This window comes from Hyalella azteca, unplaced genomic scaffold (genome assembly GCF_000764305.2).
Source record: "Hyalella azteca isolate HAZT.00-mixed unplaced genomic scaffold, Hazt_2.0.2 contig2483, whole genome shotgun sequence".
NCBI lineage: Eukaryota > Metazoa > Arthropoda > Malacostraca > Amphipoda > Hyalellidae > Hyalella > Hyalella azteca.
Genome location: NW_025932756.1, coordinates 143,982 through 164,840, shown reverse-complemented (window position 1 = coordinate 164,840; position 20,859 = coordinate 143,982). Strand labels below are relative to the sequence as shown.

Genomic DNA, 20,859 nt, shown 5'->3' with positions numbered 1-20,859 from the left:
TGTTTCGGTCGGTCAAAAAATACGTTTATTACATTTAATTGAAAACTAATTTATCTAAAAATCTGTAATTATTCCTACCGCAGCGTATCGATAATAACTACTTATATTCCAAAATTCAAGCAAATCTGTTCAGTATTATAGGAGTTATGAGTGTTTCGGTTGAGCGAGGGTATTGACAGAGAAAAGCTCATAAGTCATTCGTTGTCTGTAGGAGGGCTAGGTAGTGCGCTCTGGTGTCCTTGCATAGGCTACCACCCCACCACCTCTTCTTATATTCACCAGCTCGAATCACCGACATCGCTTCAGCCATAGTTGAACTAGTTCAACCATGGATGGCTTCACCTCTCCACTCCCAGCAACTACGTTCGTCTATCGATCCAAGAAACAACCGTCGTTATCAGAGGTTGATTGATGAATTAGCAGTTAAATATACATAATGCAACGCAATTGACCTTATGGCCAATAAAAATATTTTTATCCTATTGTAAGTTCAGCATCTACGTAATAAAGGTAACCTCTGTGGAGGCCCGACATGAATGGTAGCCTTCTCCATTTTTTTAAGGAAAAATATGTTTGTACTACAAACAAACTGATGTATGAGCCGAGGTCCTGCAGGGATCAAGTTCCTATCCTAAGTCAGGCTTCCTTCCACTGTACTATGATGGGCCCGTAGCATGCTGTTCACGCACTAAATTTTTGTCCAAGCTTACATGAATTTTGCGCATGGTATATTGTGATTGGCTTGAAATATCATAATAATAATAGTAATAATAATAATAATAATAATAATAATAATAATAATAATAATAATAATAATAATAATAATGATAATAATAATATTATTATTTCAATATTATTATCATTATTATTAAATGTAATAGCGGTTAAAGCGTTTAATAGGCCGTAGGCCTGCGCCGATTCTTAACATCGTAGAAAATTCACAGCTTGTTGAGGTCTCGAACGCGCAAATCAGTGCTCCAAATTCTGCTGTGCTTAACCGCCCGGCCTCCTGGCCGAGTTTGACCAGAAACTGGCGCACAAAGCTGGGATCGAACCCGCGCCTCTCTGCGCCAGTCTTGGTACTAAGAACTTTAACCACTGGGCCACCCTGCCATGATATATCTTGTACATTATTAATAATAATAATAATAATAGCGGTTTCGGCGTTTATTAGGCCGTGGGCCTGTCGCCGATTCTTAACATCGCAGAACATTCGCAGCATTTTGCGGTCTCGAACTCGCAACTCGCTGCTACAATAATTCTGCTATGCTTTTAACCGCCCGGCCTCCTTGCCGATTCTGACCAGAAACTGGCGCACAGAGCTGGGATCGAACCCGCGCCTCTCTGCGCCAATATCTTGGTACTCTGAACTTTTAACCACTGGGCCACCCTGCCCAAAAAATTGTCATGATGCCGCAGAGCGACTGTGCCATGACGGTATATGTGTTGTCCATCCTTGTCAAGGGGAGTGCTAACCTTCTCTCCTTTCTTACAAGTTTGATCTCCTTATTGCCAAGTTTGATTAAAAATAAGCGCGGGAAGCTCTCGGGGTTCAAGAGTCCAACTGCAGGCTGCCGGCGGCCGTCTGTGTGGGCGCAAAGAACGCTGATGTAAACAGACAAGCGAAAGTGTATTTGAGTATAAATGACTTGACCATTGACCTAACGCATTAGAGCTATCTCTTAGCATTACCATAAAAGAAACGTAATCATTTATGCCAAAAATGCCCGCTCATCGCGGCGTAGCGGGAATATAAGTTGAATTAGAATCTACTATAAGTATTTTCATGATGGAACAAACTTCCGATGCTAGATGCAGTAGATGGTATGAGCCGGATCAACCAATAACTTAGTAGGTCAGCCAGTTAACATAAAGGAAACATTGTATTCCGGAAGAAGTCACGAGCATGGCACCTCCGTCACTCTCTACTGTTTATAAGCTCGCAATATTTCCACGATTGCTACAGTCTCTCCCGAGTTATTTGATTGCAAGGTTTACGTTACGGTTATGCTCACTTGCTTACTGTAGGAAAAGCTTTCTGTATCGGCACATTATGTGGCAATTTAGGCGGCTATTGAGCGGTATTTGAGCCCTAGTGCCCTACAAATCGTAATTCTGACCATTACTATAACTATATGGTTTTTATTGACAAGCAGTGAGAGTGAGGTATGTAGAGCAACTTCTGAGTGCTGAGTGGCGACATATGTGTCGTGACGTAATAGTTATAATTTAGCATTGAAATGGACTGAAATAAGTGCGGCACTGTGCAGAACTGTTCCCAAGTTTTTACTCTGCCCAAGGGTGAAGGGCCCCAGGGGCCCAGCAATAGCATAGGCCATGCCGCCATGGCTCTTAGTCTTAGCCATCTTCTTAATTTCACCAACTCTTTTTTGCAACAACCAACAAGCATAAATGGTTCATTTATTACCATAGTTATCACTTATCAGAACTTAGAAACTGCATGTAAAAATTATGTAAGTAATCAACTTTCATCGGAATATTATTATTTTTTAAAGTTTATGGCAGTTATGCTCATAAAAAAAATTTTTTTAGAGATAGTATGTATGTTGGTATTGAAATTTCCCATCCTTTGAGGCTTTGAGTGGCGACTAGCCTACTAGGGAGGAGCCTAGGAGGGAGGTCAGTTTTTCCAGGCACTTGTGACTTGGTGGGTGGCCGGTGGTGCAACTGGTAGTTCTATGACCATCACTGGCTCGCTGACCCGCCAGTCTGCCAGAACCATTTTATTGCTTTACACAACACCCTGGACAAGCCAGGTACAGGTACTCATTTATCAACCAGTTGTATGAATGGCTGAGTTGACCATGAGCTGAGCAGGTGCAGGCCCCTGAGCTTCCCGGAAGAACTTGTCTTCAAAGGGACTTACTTCAAGTCCCAGTCTGGGACTTGAACCCGGTCCCCAGGAAGCTGCCAAACTGGGTGCAAGAGATAGTCTTTCACCTCTGCACCACCACAGCTGACAGCTCTAGAGATGTGTAGTGTATAACTAGGCCAGGTCTCATAGTGTGGCACAAGAGTCGTTGTAAAATTTATCTCCAGGTCATCTGGTCGTTGAACAACCGCATGCCAGTCGATAGTCGATAGGATTTATGCAGTCGATAGTCGATAGGTTTCTTCAGTAGTTCGATAACTTAACAATGAAAACACTAGTCGTTAATAACGAGATAACCTCAAGTCTATGTACATTATATTCTTTATATACAACAAACACCTAACAGATAACGCATTAATGGTTTAATTTTTCAGAGCAGCGGTGCCTTCTTAGGTTTCTTTACTAATGAATTCACTGCTTCACCAGTTCACCTCACTGTAAATATTGTGTGTAAACAAATGCAAGCTTTCCCTAAAATACGGAGGTCACACTTCACACCTTACTCTTTCTTATCCAGAACTGCTTACTCAGTTTTAAATACTCGATCACCAGAATTATCAAACCTCAACTCTATTTAATATATGGCTACTTGCATTTGTTTGACAAATGCGAGCCACTCACAAATGGGATTGGTTAATTTCATATTCTCTCAGGCATATCCAAGAATACCAGTTAGTTACAATGGGAAGAAATTAAAACTACGGACTCAACCCAGACACTCATAAGTCCTTCAATACTGAACGAATTTGCTTGAATTTTAATATGTGAGTAGATATTATTGATACGCTGCAGCAGGAATTAATACAGATTTTTACAAAAATTATTTTTTAATTAAAAACGATAAACATAATTTTTCTCAACCCAGACACTCATAATTCCTTCAATAGAGAACAGATTTGCTTGAATTTTGGATTATTAATATTTATTATCAGATGCAGTAAATGAAAAATAGAATATGCGCACTTTATTTATGGTATTTAATTTCACGATAGGGGGTTTCTTCCCAAGGCACATGGAAGAGCATTCTTTCAACTGAGTAGTAACACATCATAATTAAATCACAAACAAGAACTCACTAAAGCCTTCAGCACGTGTTTAGATTATAGAATTTCTTTCCGACGACCGCTGCGTTCTCAAGTTATATGGCTGATCATTAGACTCGTGACCTGTCATCCAAGGCGACCAAAAATTATATCCAAACTTCAGATATGATACCAATGTAAAATTGCACTCAAACCTTTTTCTCGCGTCTATGTAGTACATTTTTTGTGCCTAATAATCTTCGTAATGCGCTGTTGGGGTCCGGGTTTTAGTCAGTACCGCAGTCGTATCTTGTCGGGTCTCGCTAAGTCGCTTGTTGGCAGTCGTCATAAGTTTATTGTGGAAGAGTCCCATTAGTTGGCAGTCGTTGAAAAAGATAAATGACCTATTATTTTAGCTCAAAAGTCGTTGTAAAGTAAAAAAATTGGTCGATAACTTCAGCAAAAGTCGTTGAAATTCCAACGACTATTGCCACTGTATGAGACCTGGTAACTAGGATCATGATGCATTCTAGTACTCTTGTCTTCCTAATTTTTTGAAACTTTCTTTTTATTGATAGCTTTAGGAAAAGGAATTCATGTCTGAAAATACTTGCATTCTTTGCGTAGGGCTCCTATGCCTTGACATAGTGAGTGAATGTGAGCAGTTCCCAAAAGAGGATGACAAAGTTGGGACTACAACTCTGCCCAACAGGTCAGGAGATCTATACTTCTACACCACATCACTTGGTATGTCACATAATTTATTCCAGCACATATGCCAAAGCAGCCAAAAAATTGCCCTTTTCAAGCTACAAATGGTCTGATAGGGTCAATTTTTATCCAGTAATTCTAAATTTAATTTAAATATTGGGACAGTTTTGCTCTTAAGATTCCATAATTTACCAAATAATGGGAATTTTGATGAAAAATTTTCTATACTTTTAGCCTTTGAGTATAAGCAGTGGTTTCCAAACTTGACCCATCCCAAATCCCAATTGGAATGAAGAACATAGTGGTGTAAAAATTCAAGTCCATTAAGCATTCAAAATACTAGTCAAAGTTGATTTGTATTTTAAAAAGTCTCATGTTGTTAAATATTTTTATTACATTATTTATTGATGAGGTCAAGCTTTTCTGATAAGCTCATACTTGTCAAAAGAATAAATAAATTCACAAAGCTAGGAAATATTTATAAGTTAGTTCATAGTGACAAACCACATATTTTTAGAATCAGTTCATCATCTACTCAAGATTTCAACCAATTTCTTATGTATGATACTTAGTGGCGGACTGCCCGTATCCATTTACAGTTTACTGGTCTCAAAAATGAACTTGTGGATGAGTCTAAAAAAGTCTCTGCTTTGACACTTGTCTTTTATTTGACCATCTAATATCTACACATTAAACTAAACATTAAAGGCTTGAAACTTTATTCATGGGCATGAGTTTTAATAGCTATATTTTTTGTTCAACTAGCAGAGTTCAAATATCAACCTTTATTTAATATAAGAATTTTAATATAATTTAATAATTGAATATAAGATTATTTAATATAAGAATTGTTCTTCAGTAACTTGCTATATACCTTACATCAATGACATATTAGATGCTAATAATTTGCTGACCTCTGAACCCAAGAAATATTTTGAAATTGAAATAGAACTGTGGATTAACATCAATCCATTTTGTTACAGGTTTAAACAATTAATTCAACAATAACAAATACTGCACTCTTATGATATAAGGAAATAGATGTGTGGTAAAATGGCCATAATTTCACATTTAATTTCAACAACAAATGTTTATCATTATATTGTGTACCGTATACTGTGGGAACATAATAAAAGGAATTCAATGTTGCCTAAAAAGCTATTGAAAAATGAGTAGATCTATCACCTTGCTAAATGAAAGTTATTTTTGTGTTGGGTTGTTTGCAGTGCCAATTTATGTCATGATTTTGCCAGTGAGTCTTTTGGATTAAGTGTTGTGGGCTATGCTTTGTGTAGGACATTGCTGCATAGATTACATAAGTGAGGTAGCTGCATACCCAACTGAAGATGAAGATATCAGGTTGGTAAGTTTTATAATTATCTTGCAATCTTTCATAATGAGTCTAAGCTGGTAACAAACCAGTAAATTTATTAAAAGGTTTTCTATGTGTAGAACAATTCATTAGACAAATTGACTATAGTCACCAACTTGGCTTTTGGTTCTTGGTTCAACTTCTGCTTCTTATCACAGTAGTTACCTATTGAAATAATAATTGTATGGATCACTTTATTGCAAAACTTTTTTTTTCACCAGTGATGTTCAAAAAACTTGTGATGAATATTTATTTATGAATGGAAAAGTAAAACCAATTTGATTTGTAGAGTACTAAGCTGTAAACAACTTTAATTAAATAATAATGCTGTCTACTATTATACATATATTTATGAATATTTATTTAAAACCAGGTGTGCTGCTTTTGAACGTAACTAAAATGTTTGAATGTCAATGAGTTGGCTTTTTCAGATGCGTGTCACAGAAGTGGCAGCGAGGTGGCAATGCTTCCAACACCAGCACAGTCTTGGCTCTGTTGGGCGACACCCCCACATTAGCCTGCACTCTCGCTAACTCGCCTGAGAAGCAGTAAGACCAATGTGACACGTCATACTGTGGTTAGAGATATAAACAATCACCTTTTATAAGGTCATAGCCAGTTAAACTGATATAACTTGAATATATATTTTCAAATATTACTAGGCAAATTTTTTTGAGACAAGACATTCTCCCCCATTGTATCATTTGCAAGGTTCTTGGTGACAGACATGGCTAAATACGGCATCAAAGAAGATGGTGTTGTTTACCACGATGGCGTGGCATGCCCATCTTCCGTGGTAATCTGCTCACTTGCTTCTGGCTCACGCACAATAATTCACAGCAATCAGAACTTGCCTGAGCTTTCTGTAGAAGACTTCAAGTCACTCCCTCTTCACACTTTCTCCTGGGTTCATTTTGAAGTGAGCAATTGGGCTTATTATTTTTTGAAATGATTCCATTTTGGTTTTCATTTTAGCATAATCAGTTTCAAAATGTATGTAGCGAAATTAAGATTAAAAGCAATAACTATTTTTTCCTGAGAATGATGCATCAATGTAATCTTATTGTAAATGTGGTTTCTATTTTCTTTGTCAGGGTCGCAATTTGAGCAATGTTCTCATGATGCAGCAAATGCTACGTCGTGCATATCCTTCCGCCAAAATATCTTCTGAATTGGAGAAAGTACGTCCAGATATGGACTTACTCACTCTCAATTCTGACGTAATATTTGTCTCTAAAGACTACGCGCGTCATCTTGGCTACGAGGACATGAAGACTGCGGCTCAAGATATTGCTCAGAAGGCGGCAACCGGACGGTAGATTCTAATAAAATAATTTTTTCTTGGCACGTGTCTTTGATAATTAACGTGTTTTTTAATAATTAAAATTTGCATTCTAATTACAGGCCAAGTGGCCTCTATTAATACGAGCATCAGATGCATCTTCATTGAGTCACTATGATAATGATTAATGAGTGGAAAACTGTATAGGTCTTTGAAATGAGATGATAAATTCAAACACAATACACATACCAAAATTTTCCTCTTTGAAAACGAAAAACAAAGACTTTATTCCCTCGCTACAGCAACCTCGATGTGAACAGGTGCCGCACTGTGATTGTGCCGTGGGGGGAAGATGGTGCGAGTGGCTACAGCGAGGAAGAAGGACTAGTGAGCTGCGAAGCTAGCGTGCCTCAAGGCGGTGTCGTGGAGACGCTTGCAGCTGGTGACACCTTCATTGGGGCAGCCTTGCACGCTTTGTCACGTGGTAAATCCCTCAAGACGACTCTTGAGTTCAGCTGTAGGGTCGCTGGTTTAAAAGTTGGTCTCAAGGGTTATGAAGCTTTCGGAGAAGCGCTCAGAAAGTGTGCTTGGGTGAAGGAACTCTGATAGTGATGTGTAAGCCTTGGGAGGCATATTATTCTGTTAGCATCAAACACATGTTGGGTGGTTTATAATCGGTCTTGATATGAATGGTCGATGTTTTTAGTGAACAATGACCGTGTCTTAATGGATATTGTTCCGCGTCTATTGTGGTATAGTACAGGATTGAAAATTGGCTCAAGTTTCAAGCAGCTGTTCAAATTACTCCGGTTTGTGTGTTTCATTAAAATGAAATTAAAATTCCTTTATCGGAATAATCTTTATTTTTTTGCATCACTTCAGTAATGAAATAAAATGTATAGCAATAACTTTTCATTTATAACCTTTTTTTATGGCATGTTCAAGTACAAAACCTATAATGTCCTTCGATTAAAATATATTTACATCTGACAAGCTTCACAATGTAGGTACAAAATTGGGCATCATGATGGCATCTTGAAGCTACACGGTAATCCGTACACTACGATAGCTGCCGCCGTCACAAACCTGCAAAAGAAAGCGTTCATTTCACATTTAAATACTTAAAGGTATGAAGATGAAACATGCGCTTAGAATCTTTTTGAACATTGTCAGTAGCTGTCAATCGGCAATGCTGCGACACATTGCGATCCAAGCCTATGCCCTGGCGCGAGGTTGCAGCCTTAGCAACATCCTCTTGTAAAATAGGGGGAGTGCATAAATGGGAGCTAACACATGTAGAACGAAGAAGAGCGACGTTGCGACCTGAACATATCCAACACATAAAATATTGCAAGAGAAAGATATGGGAGAACCTAAAATTATGTGCAGTATATATTGTAATGTATATATTTAATGCCAGATCGCATATTCATCACGTTCTCGTCAATATATTAAGGCCGAACCCTAATTCCATCGCAAGCTTGTCATTTGAGACCAGCATGAAATGAAGTATCCGTCTGAGTTAGGTTCTGGTAATTCTACAAAGTATCAATGTAGAACATTCCTTATCCAATATACTGAAAAGATAACCGTCCAATCAGAGACATTATAAATATCAATTACACTGAAAGTATTGTATTACATTACATACGAATTTTTAAAAATAAATTTACGAATTTACTAAACATTAACGACATTTTTAGGTCTGGGTAAGCTGGTGAAATCGTATTGATGGTCACTAAGCGAGGATGCTGCAGTAAGAGTTTGGTAAACGAGAGAATTGGCTCTGCTCCATATAAGCAGCCGAACAAACAGTTCCATGCTGAGCTGACCTCCGACTTTACAATCTGGAGAATCCATTTTGTTCAACACTGCAAAAATATTGACGTGACTAGGAATAGATTCTAGTAGCGATATTCCGGCAGGCAAACGTGTGATACCACTCGTCAATTAGTTGAAGAACGTCATTCAAAGTTTTAACCATGATGAGCACGCCTGACGTGATCCCTAGGCGTCCGAAGTATGAAATCATGACAATAATTATACTATGAAGCAATCTAATTGAGACGTTTTATTTCGATCATTTGGGTAAAGAAATTGGCAGGATTTCAGGATAGCAGGAAGGTCCAGTAGGTTGATGTTTCATTGACTGAGAATTCAAACTCCGATGTATTTTACTTAAATAAAACTTCATTGAAAAAATCATTGGACACCACACCACGTCTATTGCTATGAATAAAAATGCGAAATGATTCTAATTTCGAAGGAAGCAAAAAGTTTCACCTCTAAAACCTTACGTACATTTTTCGGTTTACTCCAGAAGGGCTCTCCAACAGCTGCCTAGTTCTAAACTTAAGCTTTATTTTTATGGCAATGGGTGCAATGTAATACTGCCGAGGCCAACCAAGATAACTTAGAAACGACATATAAATGGCTATTAGATGACCGTGACGACTAGTTGACTATCACGACTAGTTGACTACCACAACTAGTTGACTATCACGACTAGATGACTACCACAACTAGTTGACTATCACAACTAGTTTACTAACACGACTAGTTGACTACCACAACTATTTGACTATCACGACTAGATGACTACCACAACTAGTTGACTAACACGACTAGTTGACTACCATAACTAGTTGACTATCACAACTAGTTGACTACCACTAGTTTACTGTCACAAATCTAGTCAAGACTCACCTGTTACACATAGGCCTTGAAGCAGCAATTATAGACGGCAGATCAAGCGGTTCCTCACAATTACCAATGCGAACAGCGCGCATGCGATCCAACATGGCGCCCGTCAGCAGGTCTGTATCTTTATCAGTCACTTCCCACAGCATCCCCACCACGCAGGGGCTGTTATGCAGGAACACAGATCAGTTAACATAATATTTGATACGGAAAATTATGAAGAAACATGCATTGCATACGCATATGAGCACACGTTTATCAACATTTATTCGGTGAGGAAACATTGAAAAGTAGAAAAGCCTATCCCAATGTTAGCGCGGCATTAGTCTTAAACTGGAGATTTAAAAAAAGAAAAGGTCTTCCTGGAGCTTAAGAACTAAATAAAGTTCGTAACTAAAGTAGTACCGCGTCTTCTATTAGGTTCAGACGTCACAAGGCGAGGTCTTTGTTGGTCACACATGTGTAGCTGGTCCATTTAAAGACAGATTCTTGGATTCAAAAGTTTCTTGTACGTAGCGTAGAAATTCATCGCGAAATTCTCTTGAACAGTATAGCGTTGGCAACCCGTTCTTGTTCGAAGTAGGATTTTTCGATGGAACAAAGGCTATGGTACTAAAGAAGGCATCGTCTTCCGAATTTAATAGACGTAGCTAAAGGATCATGCAGCTCTTAATGTTTTGAAATCTGTCGAGGAGAAGATGTTGCATGGAAGTAAGTTAGGTTGGTCCTGTGGGTCCAGAGATGTGCTTCAGCAGGTGAAGTTCCCATGCAAGCCGGCAATACTCAGTCATACTTCGGAACGTAGCAACTGCGAATGAGGAACATTTTCTCAACGTGCATTAACAGTTGAGGAATTTGTATTTAATGAATAAGGAATGTATGTTAGTGGAAAGTAACGAAAAGCATACAGAAAGAAAGAAAGGAACGAGCATACTACCATGCGGTACTTTCGGATCTGTATAGGCAGATGAGAATGGAGCTCTTATTTATAAACTAAATGATCACTGCACAGAAATTTATGCGCGTGTCGGGCTAAATTGTCAGTGATTCAGGTCCAACATACGAACTGTAGAGTACCATGTCAAAAAGAAAAGGGATACTTTTTTCATGACGTAATGCATGCCGTCACTTGATATCATACAGTCACACGTCTAACTGATCGTTAACCATTTTGCCCAGAAAATTTGTACTAATATATTTCACATTGTCTGAGACAAAGGTCTTTAGATGCACAAGGTCGGTTTTCTGGGTTGGAAAAAAGTCAGAGCAGAAGCTGTCCGCCACTTGAATGGTATGTAATAGACATACATATTTGGATATACAGAGAAAGAAGGGCTGCATTGTACTGTTTAAATTTCTAGCAAATATCCGTAGATCCCAGTGCGCTACTATAATTACATTGGTGCAGTGCGCTGAATATTTTAAGGTGTCAGCGTTGCAGATCAGACCATGAGGCCTGTCACCGATTCTGAGGATTGCAGGATTTTCACAGATTGGTGCGGGTCTTAAACACACAACTCACGGCTACAGTATTCACTTTGCTCAAAAGCTAGGCTTTATCGCCTAGTTCGACTGAGGCCATACTTTCAAATTTCGCCAAGTGAACGTAAGTACTTACGCTCTATTTTCTTGTCTATGATTGGTGGATTTTGCTTGAAAGGCCGTCAATGATTGACTGATGAACTTACGATCTCCTAATTTTTTTTTAAAGTATAGGCCCTGAACTTTTCGGAGTTGGCTGCTGGTCTCGAACCTACACTGCTCTGAACTTCAACCACTCGGCAATTGAGCAGGGCAAGATACGGGAGACAGCTCTACTAAAGTCAAGATAACGCTCATCACGTAGGCATTTGGAAGCAGGAAAGGAGATGTACTAGCGGACGCTGTTGATGTCTGCCATGAGTCGCGCCAGCTCTACCGTTATTTATAGGCCGCTTTTATTGAGCCAGTCACATCTAAGGCCTTATCGTCTGGCCTCTTTAATACCAGCTCAATTTTTTTAAAACCTGAATATTTCGTTTTGTGTAATTAATATAGCGGAGTGCTAGAAGGAGTGGGATCTTCGCTGCTACTAGAGTTTTGATATCACCGGATCACTTGAACACTCTTTGGTTAGAGCTGGTTTTTGCAATTGAATAGCTTTAAAATAAGAGCGTTTCTTTTTCTGTGTTCTAACAGCCCTCCAATTACTCAGTCTCTCGGCAACCCTGGTTATTCCTTACCATTGAAACAGGCAGACAGGGTCTCGGTTATCGTCAGAGACTATTATCCAAAAGAAAAGTTTCTTGAATGTCAACTTTACTCTAGAATCTTCTCCCGAGCCAGGATGCGAAGGTGCACAGCCCAGGCATGACACGAGGATTGAACGAAAATATGATTCATAAGAAACGAGGATAAACGAAAATCTGGTTTATGAATGGCGAGTAAAATAAGATGCAAGAAGCACACCTGGCAGCAAGGAGGTAGTTGAGGAGGACGCCCCAGGGATCAGGTATGAAGCCTCTGGGTTGGAGCCTGACGCTGCTGCAGCCGTATAGCATTACGCACGCATGACACTGCACTTCCTCCACCAGATCCCCAGGCAGGTACTGGCTGCCCGACCCGTGACCAACATACCTGCCAACAAAAAAACATTAAAAGTGGTTCAAATGCAACCAAATAAGTGAATGAAATTTGTATCTTCCTGCGAATATGTTATTGCTATTTAAAATCTGTTTGAGAGGCGAGCTCAAGTAGAGCATAATCTTCTCAAACGATTAAGCTATTTTCATAGTCAATTGAATATTATTGTTAGATTTTTGCTCTGAAAGTAAATGTATACAATAGAACATTAAGCAAGTTTCATCGAGTAATTAATACATCGGATGCAATGTTAATGTCCGTGCAGGCAACGAGACAAGACGATAAGGTTGCAGCATGAAGGAACCTCATTCTTCGGAGGTTTTAGTTACATTGGAAAGTATGGACTCGTGTAGCTTGGCAGCAGCTTTGTGCGTGTTAAACGGCACGCAAAAACTTAACAACACAAAACTTTTAAATAAAAAAAAAAACACCAGAGGAACTCATTCAGTCAATAATTAGAAATTTAATCAATCCATGACCAGGAAATAACATAGCGAGATGATAATCTTGACGAAATGGAAAACAAGATTTATCGTAGTTTCGAGTTTATTCGAAGCCACGGATCTTGGTCAGTCTGAGCAGATACGTGTCAAGATATATTTCTTTCAATGGCTTGCCATGAGAATTAAAAAAAAAAAAGACTATAACTGGGGTTAGGTGCCAGAGTTTTATTGCGATGATACTTTTACTGATGGAAATATGAACAATTTGAAAAAGCTCAATATAAGCCATGTAAAAAACACCATTAAAGAGAGAAGAATAAAAAAAAATAAAGATAAAAATCACTGCATGAACGAATATAGCACGACTTGTAGAGGTGGAACGTAATACATTTCCTTGTAGCAAACACACTTAAAGAGAGAAGAGCCAAAAGAGACAAAAATCATTGCATGAATGAATTGAGCACGACTCAATACATTTTCTTGTAGAGGTGTAACTCAATACATTTCCTTGTAGCAAACACCCTTAAAGAGAGAAGAGCCAAAAGAGACAAAAATCGTTGCATGAACGAATATAGCACAACTCAATACATTTCCTTGTAGCAAACACACTTAAAGAGAGAGGAGCCAAAAGAGACAAAAATCATTGCATGAACGAATATAGCACAACTCAATACATTTCCTTATAGCAAACACACTTAAAGAGAGNCCACCCTGCCCACCACATGACTTTACTGCAGCACTGCACCCACCACCACCCTGCCCACCACATGACTTTACTGCAGCACTGCACCCACCACCACTCTGCCCACTAAGTGACTTTAGTGGGCCTCTTGTGCATCATGGCGACCAGTGGCCCCTCTACATCATGAGAACCAGTTGTTTTTACCGTCATCAAGACCAGTTGCCTCTTTGGCATCAAGATGAGTAGACTCCATCATCAAGGCCGATAAACTTTGTAATATCTCGTTTGTAAGCGCACTCTCTCTTCAACACTTGTTGCGCTCATCAGAAGAAATTACAGAAATAACGCAGACGGCGATTAAGGAATTAGTTGCAAAAGAAAAAATCATTCTGGACAAACATGTCTGTCTTAGAACTCCAATCGCAAAAATCAGCCACCAACATAAAACAAAACGTTCCATTTTCTAGTTAAATAAATTATTGCTTGTTGCAAATTATACCAAAAACAAATATTTATTCACGAAGTACTAATTTGATTAGAGCTTTTTCAATGGGAATTAAATCCATCTCTTGTACTTTAAATACTGAATACAATAAATACAATGAAAACAGAAGCATGTGTCACAGAGCAGCCAATACCTGAGCTGTGCTGGGAAGGCCACCTGGACATCCAGCGCTTTCTTGGTCTTGTCGTCATGAGGACTGAGCTCTACTGCAGGGCAGCTCACTGCAAGCTGATTGGAAATAATAAAAACATTAAAACAACACCAAATTGTTGATAATTGTAAGGTTTGTTTAGAAGTGAGATCAATTTCACTGTAACAATAAAAATTACCCATTGTCGAAGACATTTAACATGGGGATTTGCTTTATCAAATTCGTGAGAACAGCCTAGGGCTTCACATTAATGCTAACCTTTTGCAGCCTGATCAATTCAGAGTTCATGTTTGCATGGCATTTTGATGACTATCAAATTCTGCTACTGGCTCGTGAAAAAAAATGCTTAAAAGTCAAAAACATAATGATCAGAAATAAATATTCTATTTAGAAAAATTGTTTTGATCAACACTAAATGAATCAAAGTAAATGATATTCACTTAAAACGTTAATTCATAGAAATGTGCATAATATCACATTTTCTTACCATCCCAAGATTAATTCTTTTCAAGTGAGAGCTAGTAGCACTGATATCATATTAGGATAGATTCTCTGCATTCTACCTCGCATTGGGCACCATTGGCACTGAGTTATTCAGTAGGTACATTATACTAGAGTATAATTTCCTATAAACCATCATACATATTACTAATCAATAAGGTGTTACATGTATATGAACACCTCAGTTTTCAATTAAGCCTAATATTTTGAGAGCACAACCATGAGCAAGTATTGCTGGGTGCTTGAAAGCGACACATTCGCCACGGTCGCGGCGGCGCTGACGGCGTCCATCACGTCGCTCTGCAGTTGGGGCGGCAGCGCGCCTGACAGCAGGAACCTCCACACGCCCAGCCACGAGCACTCCAGCCCACGCACCACACCCTGCACGTAGGCATTCATCACTTGCATTTTGTCTTTGGCCAAAGTCCAAGTGTCTACAACTGTTTTCATCAGAATAAATAAGCCCCGAGACTACATATTTACAGCTGTTTCATCTAGGCATGTTAATGCGACGCAGTAATTATTTTGGTCTAGAGAGTCTAGTTCCTATGTATCAATATGAATATGAAGGAGGTCAACAGAAAATCAATACTAAATCTTTCACCACATGAGAAGTGATGACTTTCATGAAGGAGTCTGTTGCCCCCTGCCAATACATCAGTATAACCTGCCTGTTGCCCCCTGCCAATACATCAGAATAACCTGCCTGTTGCTCCCTGCCAATACATCAGTATAACCTGCCTGTTGCTTAACTGGCACACGAACCACCTCCGCCTGCCCATGCTCTAAAGTCTAATTTCTAGTTCATTTTTAGCATAGCCACTCACAATCCACACACCACTTTTATAGTCATTATCCATAGTTTGTTTTTGTTTACTTCAGTCACTTGTTTTGATTAATTTAATTTTGTAAAGATCCCTTAATTAATTTTATAGAGAAATTGTTTCATTATCCTTTCACTTGGATAGTTACCTCTAAGTTCATAAGCAGACAACGAGTTTGTCTCACCCGCTAGAGACACACGGTAACAGTATAACCTGCCTGTTGCACTCCGCCAAGACTCACCCGCAGTTTGTTGTCAAGATGTTCCCTCATGGCAGAATACTTGGAGACATTGTCAGCATAAGCCTTGTTAATTACTCGGTTCTGCTCCTTGATGCTTTCCATTTCTTGCACCAGCAAATCATCACAATTTTCAATTGTCTGCAAAAAAGTTAACCCTATTAACAATAAAGGTCCCAAAATGAAATATGCATTTAATTGCCATCTTTAAAAATCAACATATAATTCATTATCTTTCATAAGGTACCACTGACCTTTTCATAACCTAAATTTTATTCTAGATGAAGATACAATCTACAACAATTTCTCCCTTAAACACAAATAGATGTGAAGTACAATCACATCAAAATGAAATATTTGAATACTATGACAAAAATGCAAGGCACCTGCATAACCAGTTGGCCATGGGATTTGTTTATACTGCCTGCAGGAACTCTGGCAATATGCAACACATGATGAGATGGTGGCATGTGAAGCAGCCGTGAAGCACTGCCTTCACAACCAACACCTGCTGTTATCTGCACCACTGTCCAGCCTATGATAAAAAATATAACTCAGTATTTACTGCAGTGAGTGACAGAGAGTGCATTTTCTCGTTGACAAAAACTTGAGGTCACGGACGGACAGATGGACAAACAGACATACATGGCTAGCACAATAGTGCATTTTTCCATAAATTAGAAAATGCAATAATTAGGAATAGAAAACAAAATGTTGCAAGAACCAATATCACTGTTCCTGAACTATACCTACCAAAGTTCTCTGCAGTGTCATAAAAGCAGCCCTAATTCATTCACAAGAGAGTAAATGTAAGTAAACTTTGACACTTGATTCACCACAAAATATGTGTGATGTGCAAATAAGCAGAGAAAATTACACATTTTCAAAACATTTATTTACGATTTGTACAATCAATAAATAAGTACCGTACATTGGTAATAAGCATACCAAAGCTCTTTAAGTGAAAAGAAATTATCAGTCACATCCAGGAGAGAAAGAAGAGATAATTTCCAACCATCAGGAAGTGCAGACAAAAGGGCACGAGTGTCTTCAGGAGAGCTGGCCATTTGTAGACAAGCTGTGTCTGGTTCAGGATGCATGCCTGACAAACCATCACTTGACAAGGCCTTCTTCTTCTTGTTGCTGCAACTGTACACATGAAAACTATGTTACACTAAATAATGAAATGGTAATGCCATGAATAAACAAAGGAAAATAAAGCACAGAAACAAAATCTTGATGCAAATAAAACTTTAGAATCAGAATTTGATTAGCCTAGTTCATGGTTTGCCATGCATTATAAGGTAATCATCTTCAACCTTTATACAAACCTTTGTCTGAGCAGTTTCTGCTTGTGTCGCTGCAAGTAGAGCGTTGCATGTGTCATGGAGAACTGGTGAAAAGCTTCCCAGAGCAAATTCAATTGGTCCTCCACATCAATGCTTGAACGATTCTCATTAAGTTTCTCCAGATGAGCCTCTCCAGCTAATATGTAGATATCTGAACAAATTTCAATCATGCAATCAAGCAAATTAGAATATCAAAATATTTTTGATGCCATGCTATATTGCAAATTGTTTAATTATATTTAGATAAAATTAATGTTGAAAATAACAAAATCAGTACCGGTATCCAATTTTTATAATAATTTTCTAATGTTATACTACTCAATTTACAAAAAAATGAAGAAATCAAGAGCAATTAAAGCCAAAATAAGATTCCATTGACATATCTCTCACCTGCAGTCTGAGCAGATGGAAGTATTTGAGCACAATCCTCTAAGCTGCTGCTCCCAATTTTTCCTAGGAGGGCATCCATGTTGCGCATCAAATCCGCAGTATTGCTCATTTTTTCCCAAATACAGAGTTGCAAAGATCAATCAAGCTTGAATCAGCAAGTGCTCACAATAAATTTATATAACCCTATCACTGACATGTATAGAATTTACTCCATTGTTCCATTCACTAAATAGAATTTATTCTATTTACTCCATTCAATCTATTCACAATCAGAAATCTGTAATAAAGAGATAAATAAAGTCACATGGAGCATGTGAAATTTTATGAAGTACCATCATACTAAAAAAATTAATAACATTAAGCAGTTCTTTTATTCAAGTACCGTACCCGTATATATATTTTAACAAAGAATGCAGAAATTTTGGTAGACAGTTCTTCTAACAAATGTTAGTATTTTTACAATTATATCTTCAGTAAAATGCCAGAAAAAGTCACTAATGTTTCTTACACCATGAGCAATAATGACTTGCCAAATCAGCACATCATAGCTGGAAAGAAAATACACTCTAAAACCATATCAGATGAAAACTTTTGGACATACTTTTACATGTGAGGGCAGGAACACCGAGTTAAATGAATGTACTTAGAGGTGGAATGAGACTATGAGAGGAGCTGGGAGGGAGAACTTTCCTACTTAATATCCCATGGATGTATATATATAAATGCCAGCTGAACATCAACTCATAGGGAAGGTCAACAAAAAGTCACTCATTTACAACAATGGTCACTTGCCACTGCATGTAAGTAATGTTGCAAATCTTGAAAAAATGCTTTTTAGTTAATATGAGGCAATTAAACCCTACAAAGAATAATTCTGTCTGTATTCTACTGTTTTTATTGACAAGTGGCAAGTTACATACAGCAGCTGTTGAGTAGCAACTTATGAGATATAGTGAGTAAGAGTCTTGAGGCCCGTTTACACTAGGGGCAACAACATGGGCGGTGAGGCGCTTGCTGCAGCGCCTCACTGCCCACAACCGTTCACACTTATTTTTGTACATGGGAGCTTGAGACCACATGCTTCGAAGATTACTTGCCAGTTTATACGTCCATGAGGATGGATGTATCTGAATTTGAGCTCTGAGCCATTGTTCTCGGGTGCACTACTGTTAAGAAAAGATGTACGCGTCACCGTATTTGGGTAAAAAAATTGTTCCAAAGAAGAGAGGGGGCTCACACAATTACATTTTCAAAGAATCATCAGTTGTGAATGCATCAGACTGTCAAAATTATACTAGACTGCCAGTGGACTTGTTTGATAGTCTGCTAAAGAAAATAATGCCACTCACCCAATAGCAGGATGATGGAATTGAGATGAAATTCATATGCAATGGAATTAGTTTGCAATGAAATTCATGTCACAATGGAATTGCAAAGGCAACGTATGAATTTTCTTGTGAATCTTGTCAATGGTGACTGGCACAAGAAAGTTTCATAAAACTTCAACTATTTTTGCCAGAGCTTGTTCTTTTGCATTTCGACTTTTATACTCCTTTGACTTGACTCTCTACAGGCTTTCATGGTCCCTACAAAGATCAATTAGCCTCTCTACTAGAGAGCAAGTTGAGTCTGAACAAGTGTGGCATTAGTTGCCATAGTGAAGGACCAGCAGACACAGACAACCTTGCTAGACCACAGACAGCCATTTACTGATTACTGACTGCGGCACCTGCCTGTGTTGCATGAGGCAGGGCAATGAAATTGCTTGCTCGTCAATTGCTTCATTGCCCACAACCACAAGAAGCTCATGTAGATGCCTCACAGACGGGCGGTGAGGTGCTTGACGCATGTGTGTTGCCCCTAGTGTGAACGAGTCTTTAGAATAAATTGATGCATGACTGGTCTAAATTTTTCTACTTATTAGTTATTGCAAAAAACCTCAAGGCTCCAAATTCTCAATACATTTGGAAACTTGCAGCCACAGCCAGCAGGCAGCAGCTTGATCGTGCACTTTAGTCATGAGTCAGATCAATCAAATGACAGATGGGAGCCTAACAAGCCTTATGAGGTAATTAATTTAGCAGGAATCTTCCTCATCTGAAATTGGAGGGAAAGCGCCAGTGGCAGCGCAATAGGGAAATCACCAAATGTATATGGTATTCCACTGCCCATACCCGATTGGATTTGGACAATGAACATTGCCATTTTTTTCAATGCCTCATCTGCTTAGAGACTAGAGTCTGAGACTGGAGCTCATTAGTAAAAAATCACAATTAAACTGTAATTAAATTTATGTAAAAAATAAAAAATATGTAACATTTAGTTTTAAATTCATTTCTATTTTATAATAATTTGAATATATAAATGCTATATATAAATTTTTTCATTTCTCTCTTCATTTTGTAATAACCCAGGCTTAATATGTAGCACAGTAGCAGATTATACATTTCACTAATCTCAATTATTATTAGAAATATTATAATTGATGAATCAAACCTATATGGCTTATGGATTGGCTGCCATGTGAAAGTGGAAATTTCCTAGAAACCTAAAAGGCTAAAAACATGACAATTCAATTGGTCATTGGCCAATGGCTATGATGCAATGAGGCTGAATTGCTGACATGAATCATGAAATAAGATGCAATAGAAGAATTATACTCCCATTATTTATTAGTATTCTGTTTTAATTGACTAGCAACAAGCCCACTCTCAAGCCCAGGGGCCAGGTCACCGGGGCGTCACCCAGGTGCAGAAAGTGGGTGAATATCTGAACTTCTGAAGATATCCAGCCATGTGTCAGTGGCATTTGGTGTTCTGCTCCTCCAGTCTTCCTCAGACTCAGCTGGGAGCTGTCTGTCCTCCATTACCATTCAATTAACTTTTATGTGAATTTACCAATTACCAGTGCAATAGTGGCGACTGCCGACTGGCGACTCGTTCAGTCGGGCTTCAGATTTCAGAAGATTATTTATTGCTTGGTTCCAAGGTTGTGGTGTCAGAAGCACCTTTCAGCATGATCTCTGTCAAAGGGGAAGAGCATTACACTAAACTTGCTACGTAATTTGCGCCTACATTACTAACAGTAACATTAGGATGATCCTCCAAGTCAGAGCTCCACAGACTGTTATGATAGTCAGACTCAGATTTTGACAGCTGTTTTTATTTTTGATTT

The 20,859-nt window shown here is 38.5% G+C and overlaps 2 protein-coding genes and 1 non-coding gene across 5 annotated transcripts; 1 reads left to right on the top strand and 2 right to left on the bottom strand.

The window, feature by feature from the left end:
- Positions 1-1,396: 1,396 nt before the first annotated feature.
- On the bottom strand, positions 1,397-1,498 carry LOC125179538. The gene has a single exon (XR_007157299.1). It is a non-coding gene; the product is annotated as a U6atac minor spliceosomal RNA (small nuclear RNA).
- Positions 1,499-4,498: 3,000 nt separating this feature from the next.
- Positions 4,499-8,143, top strand: LOC108671300 (ketohexokinase-like). Of its 3 annotated transcripts, none has more exons than XM_018158810.2 (5): positions 4,499-4,627; positions 6,430-6,546; positions 6,710-6,917; positions 7,093-7,313; positions 7,583-8,143. In XM_018158810.2, exons 1-5 carry the CDS (start codon positions 4,512-4,514, stop codon positions 7,884-7,886), a joined length of 966 nt encoding a protein of 321 aa, XP_018014299.1. In that variant the 5' UTR covers positions 4,499-4,511; the 3' UTR covers positions 7,887-8,143. The 3 variants fall into 3 exon arrangements, with proteins under 3 accessions (XP_018014299.1, XP_018014300.1, XP_018014301.1); XM_018158811.2 differs by having other exon boundaries at positions 7,601-8,142; XM_018158812.2 differs by lacking the exon at positions 4,499-4,627 and adding an exon at positions 5,538-5,985 and having other exon boundaries at positions 7,583-8,142.
- Positions 8,144-8,241: 98 nt separating this feature from the next.
- On the bottom strand, positions 8,242-17,962 carry LOC108671267. Its single transcript, XM_018158763.2, has 11 exons — positions 17,686-17,962; positions 17,278-17,446; positions 16,962-17,095; positions 16,333-16,481; positions 15,950-16,087; positions 15,104-15,265; positions 14,366-14,460; positions 13,778-13,801; positions 12,429-12,596; positions 9,987-10,145; positions 8,242-8,366 (listed from the first exon to the last, which is right to left on the bottom strand). Exons 1-11 carry the CDS (start codon positions 17,792-17,794, stop codon positions 8,303-8,305), a joined length of 1,371 nt encoding a protein of 456 aa, XP_018014252.2. The 5' UTR covers positions 17,795-17,962; the 3' UTR covers positions 8,242-8,302.
- Positions 17,963-20,859: the final 2,897 nt, after the last annotated feature.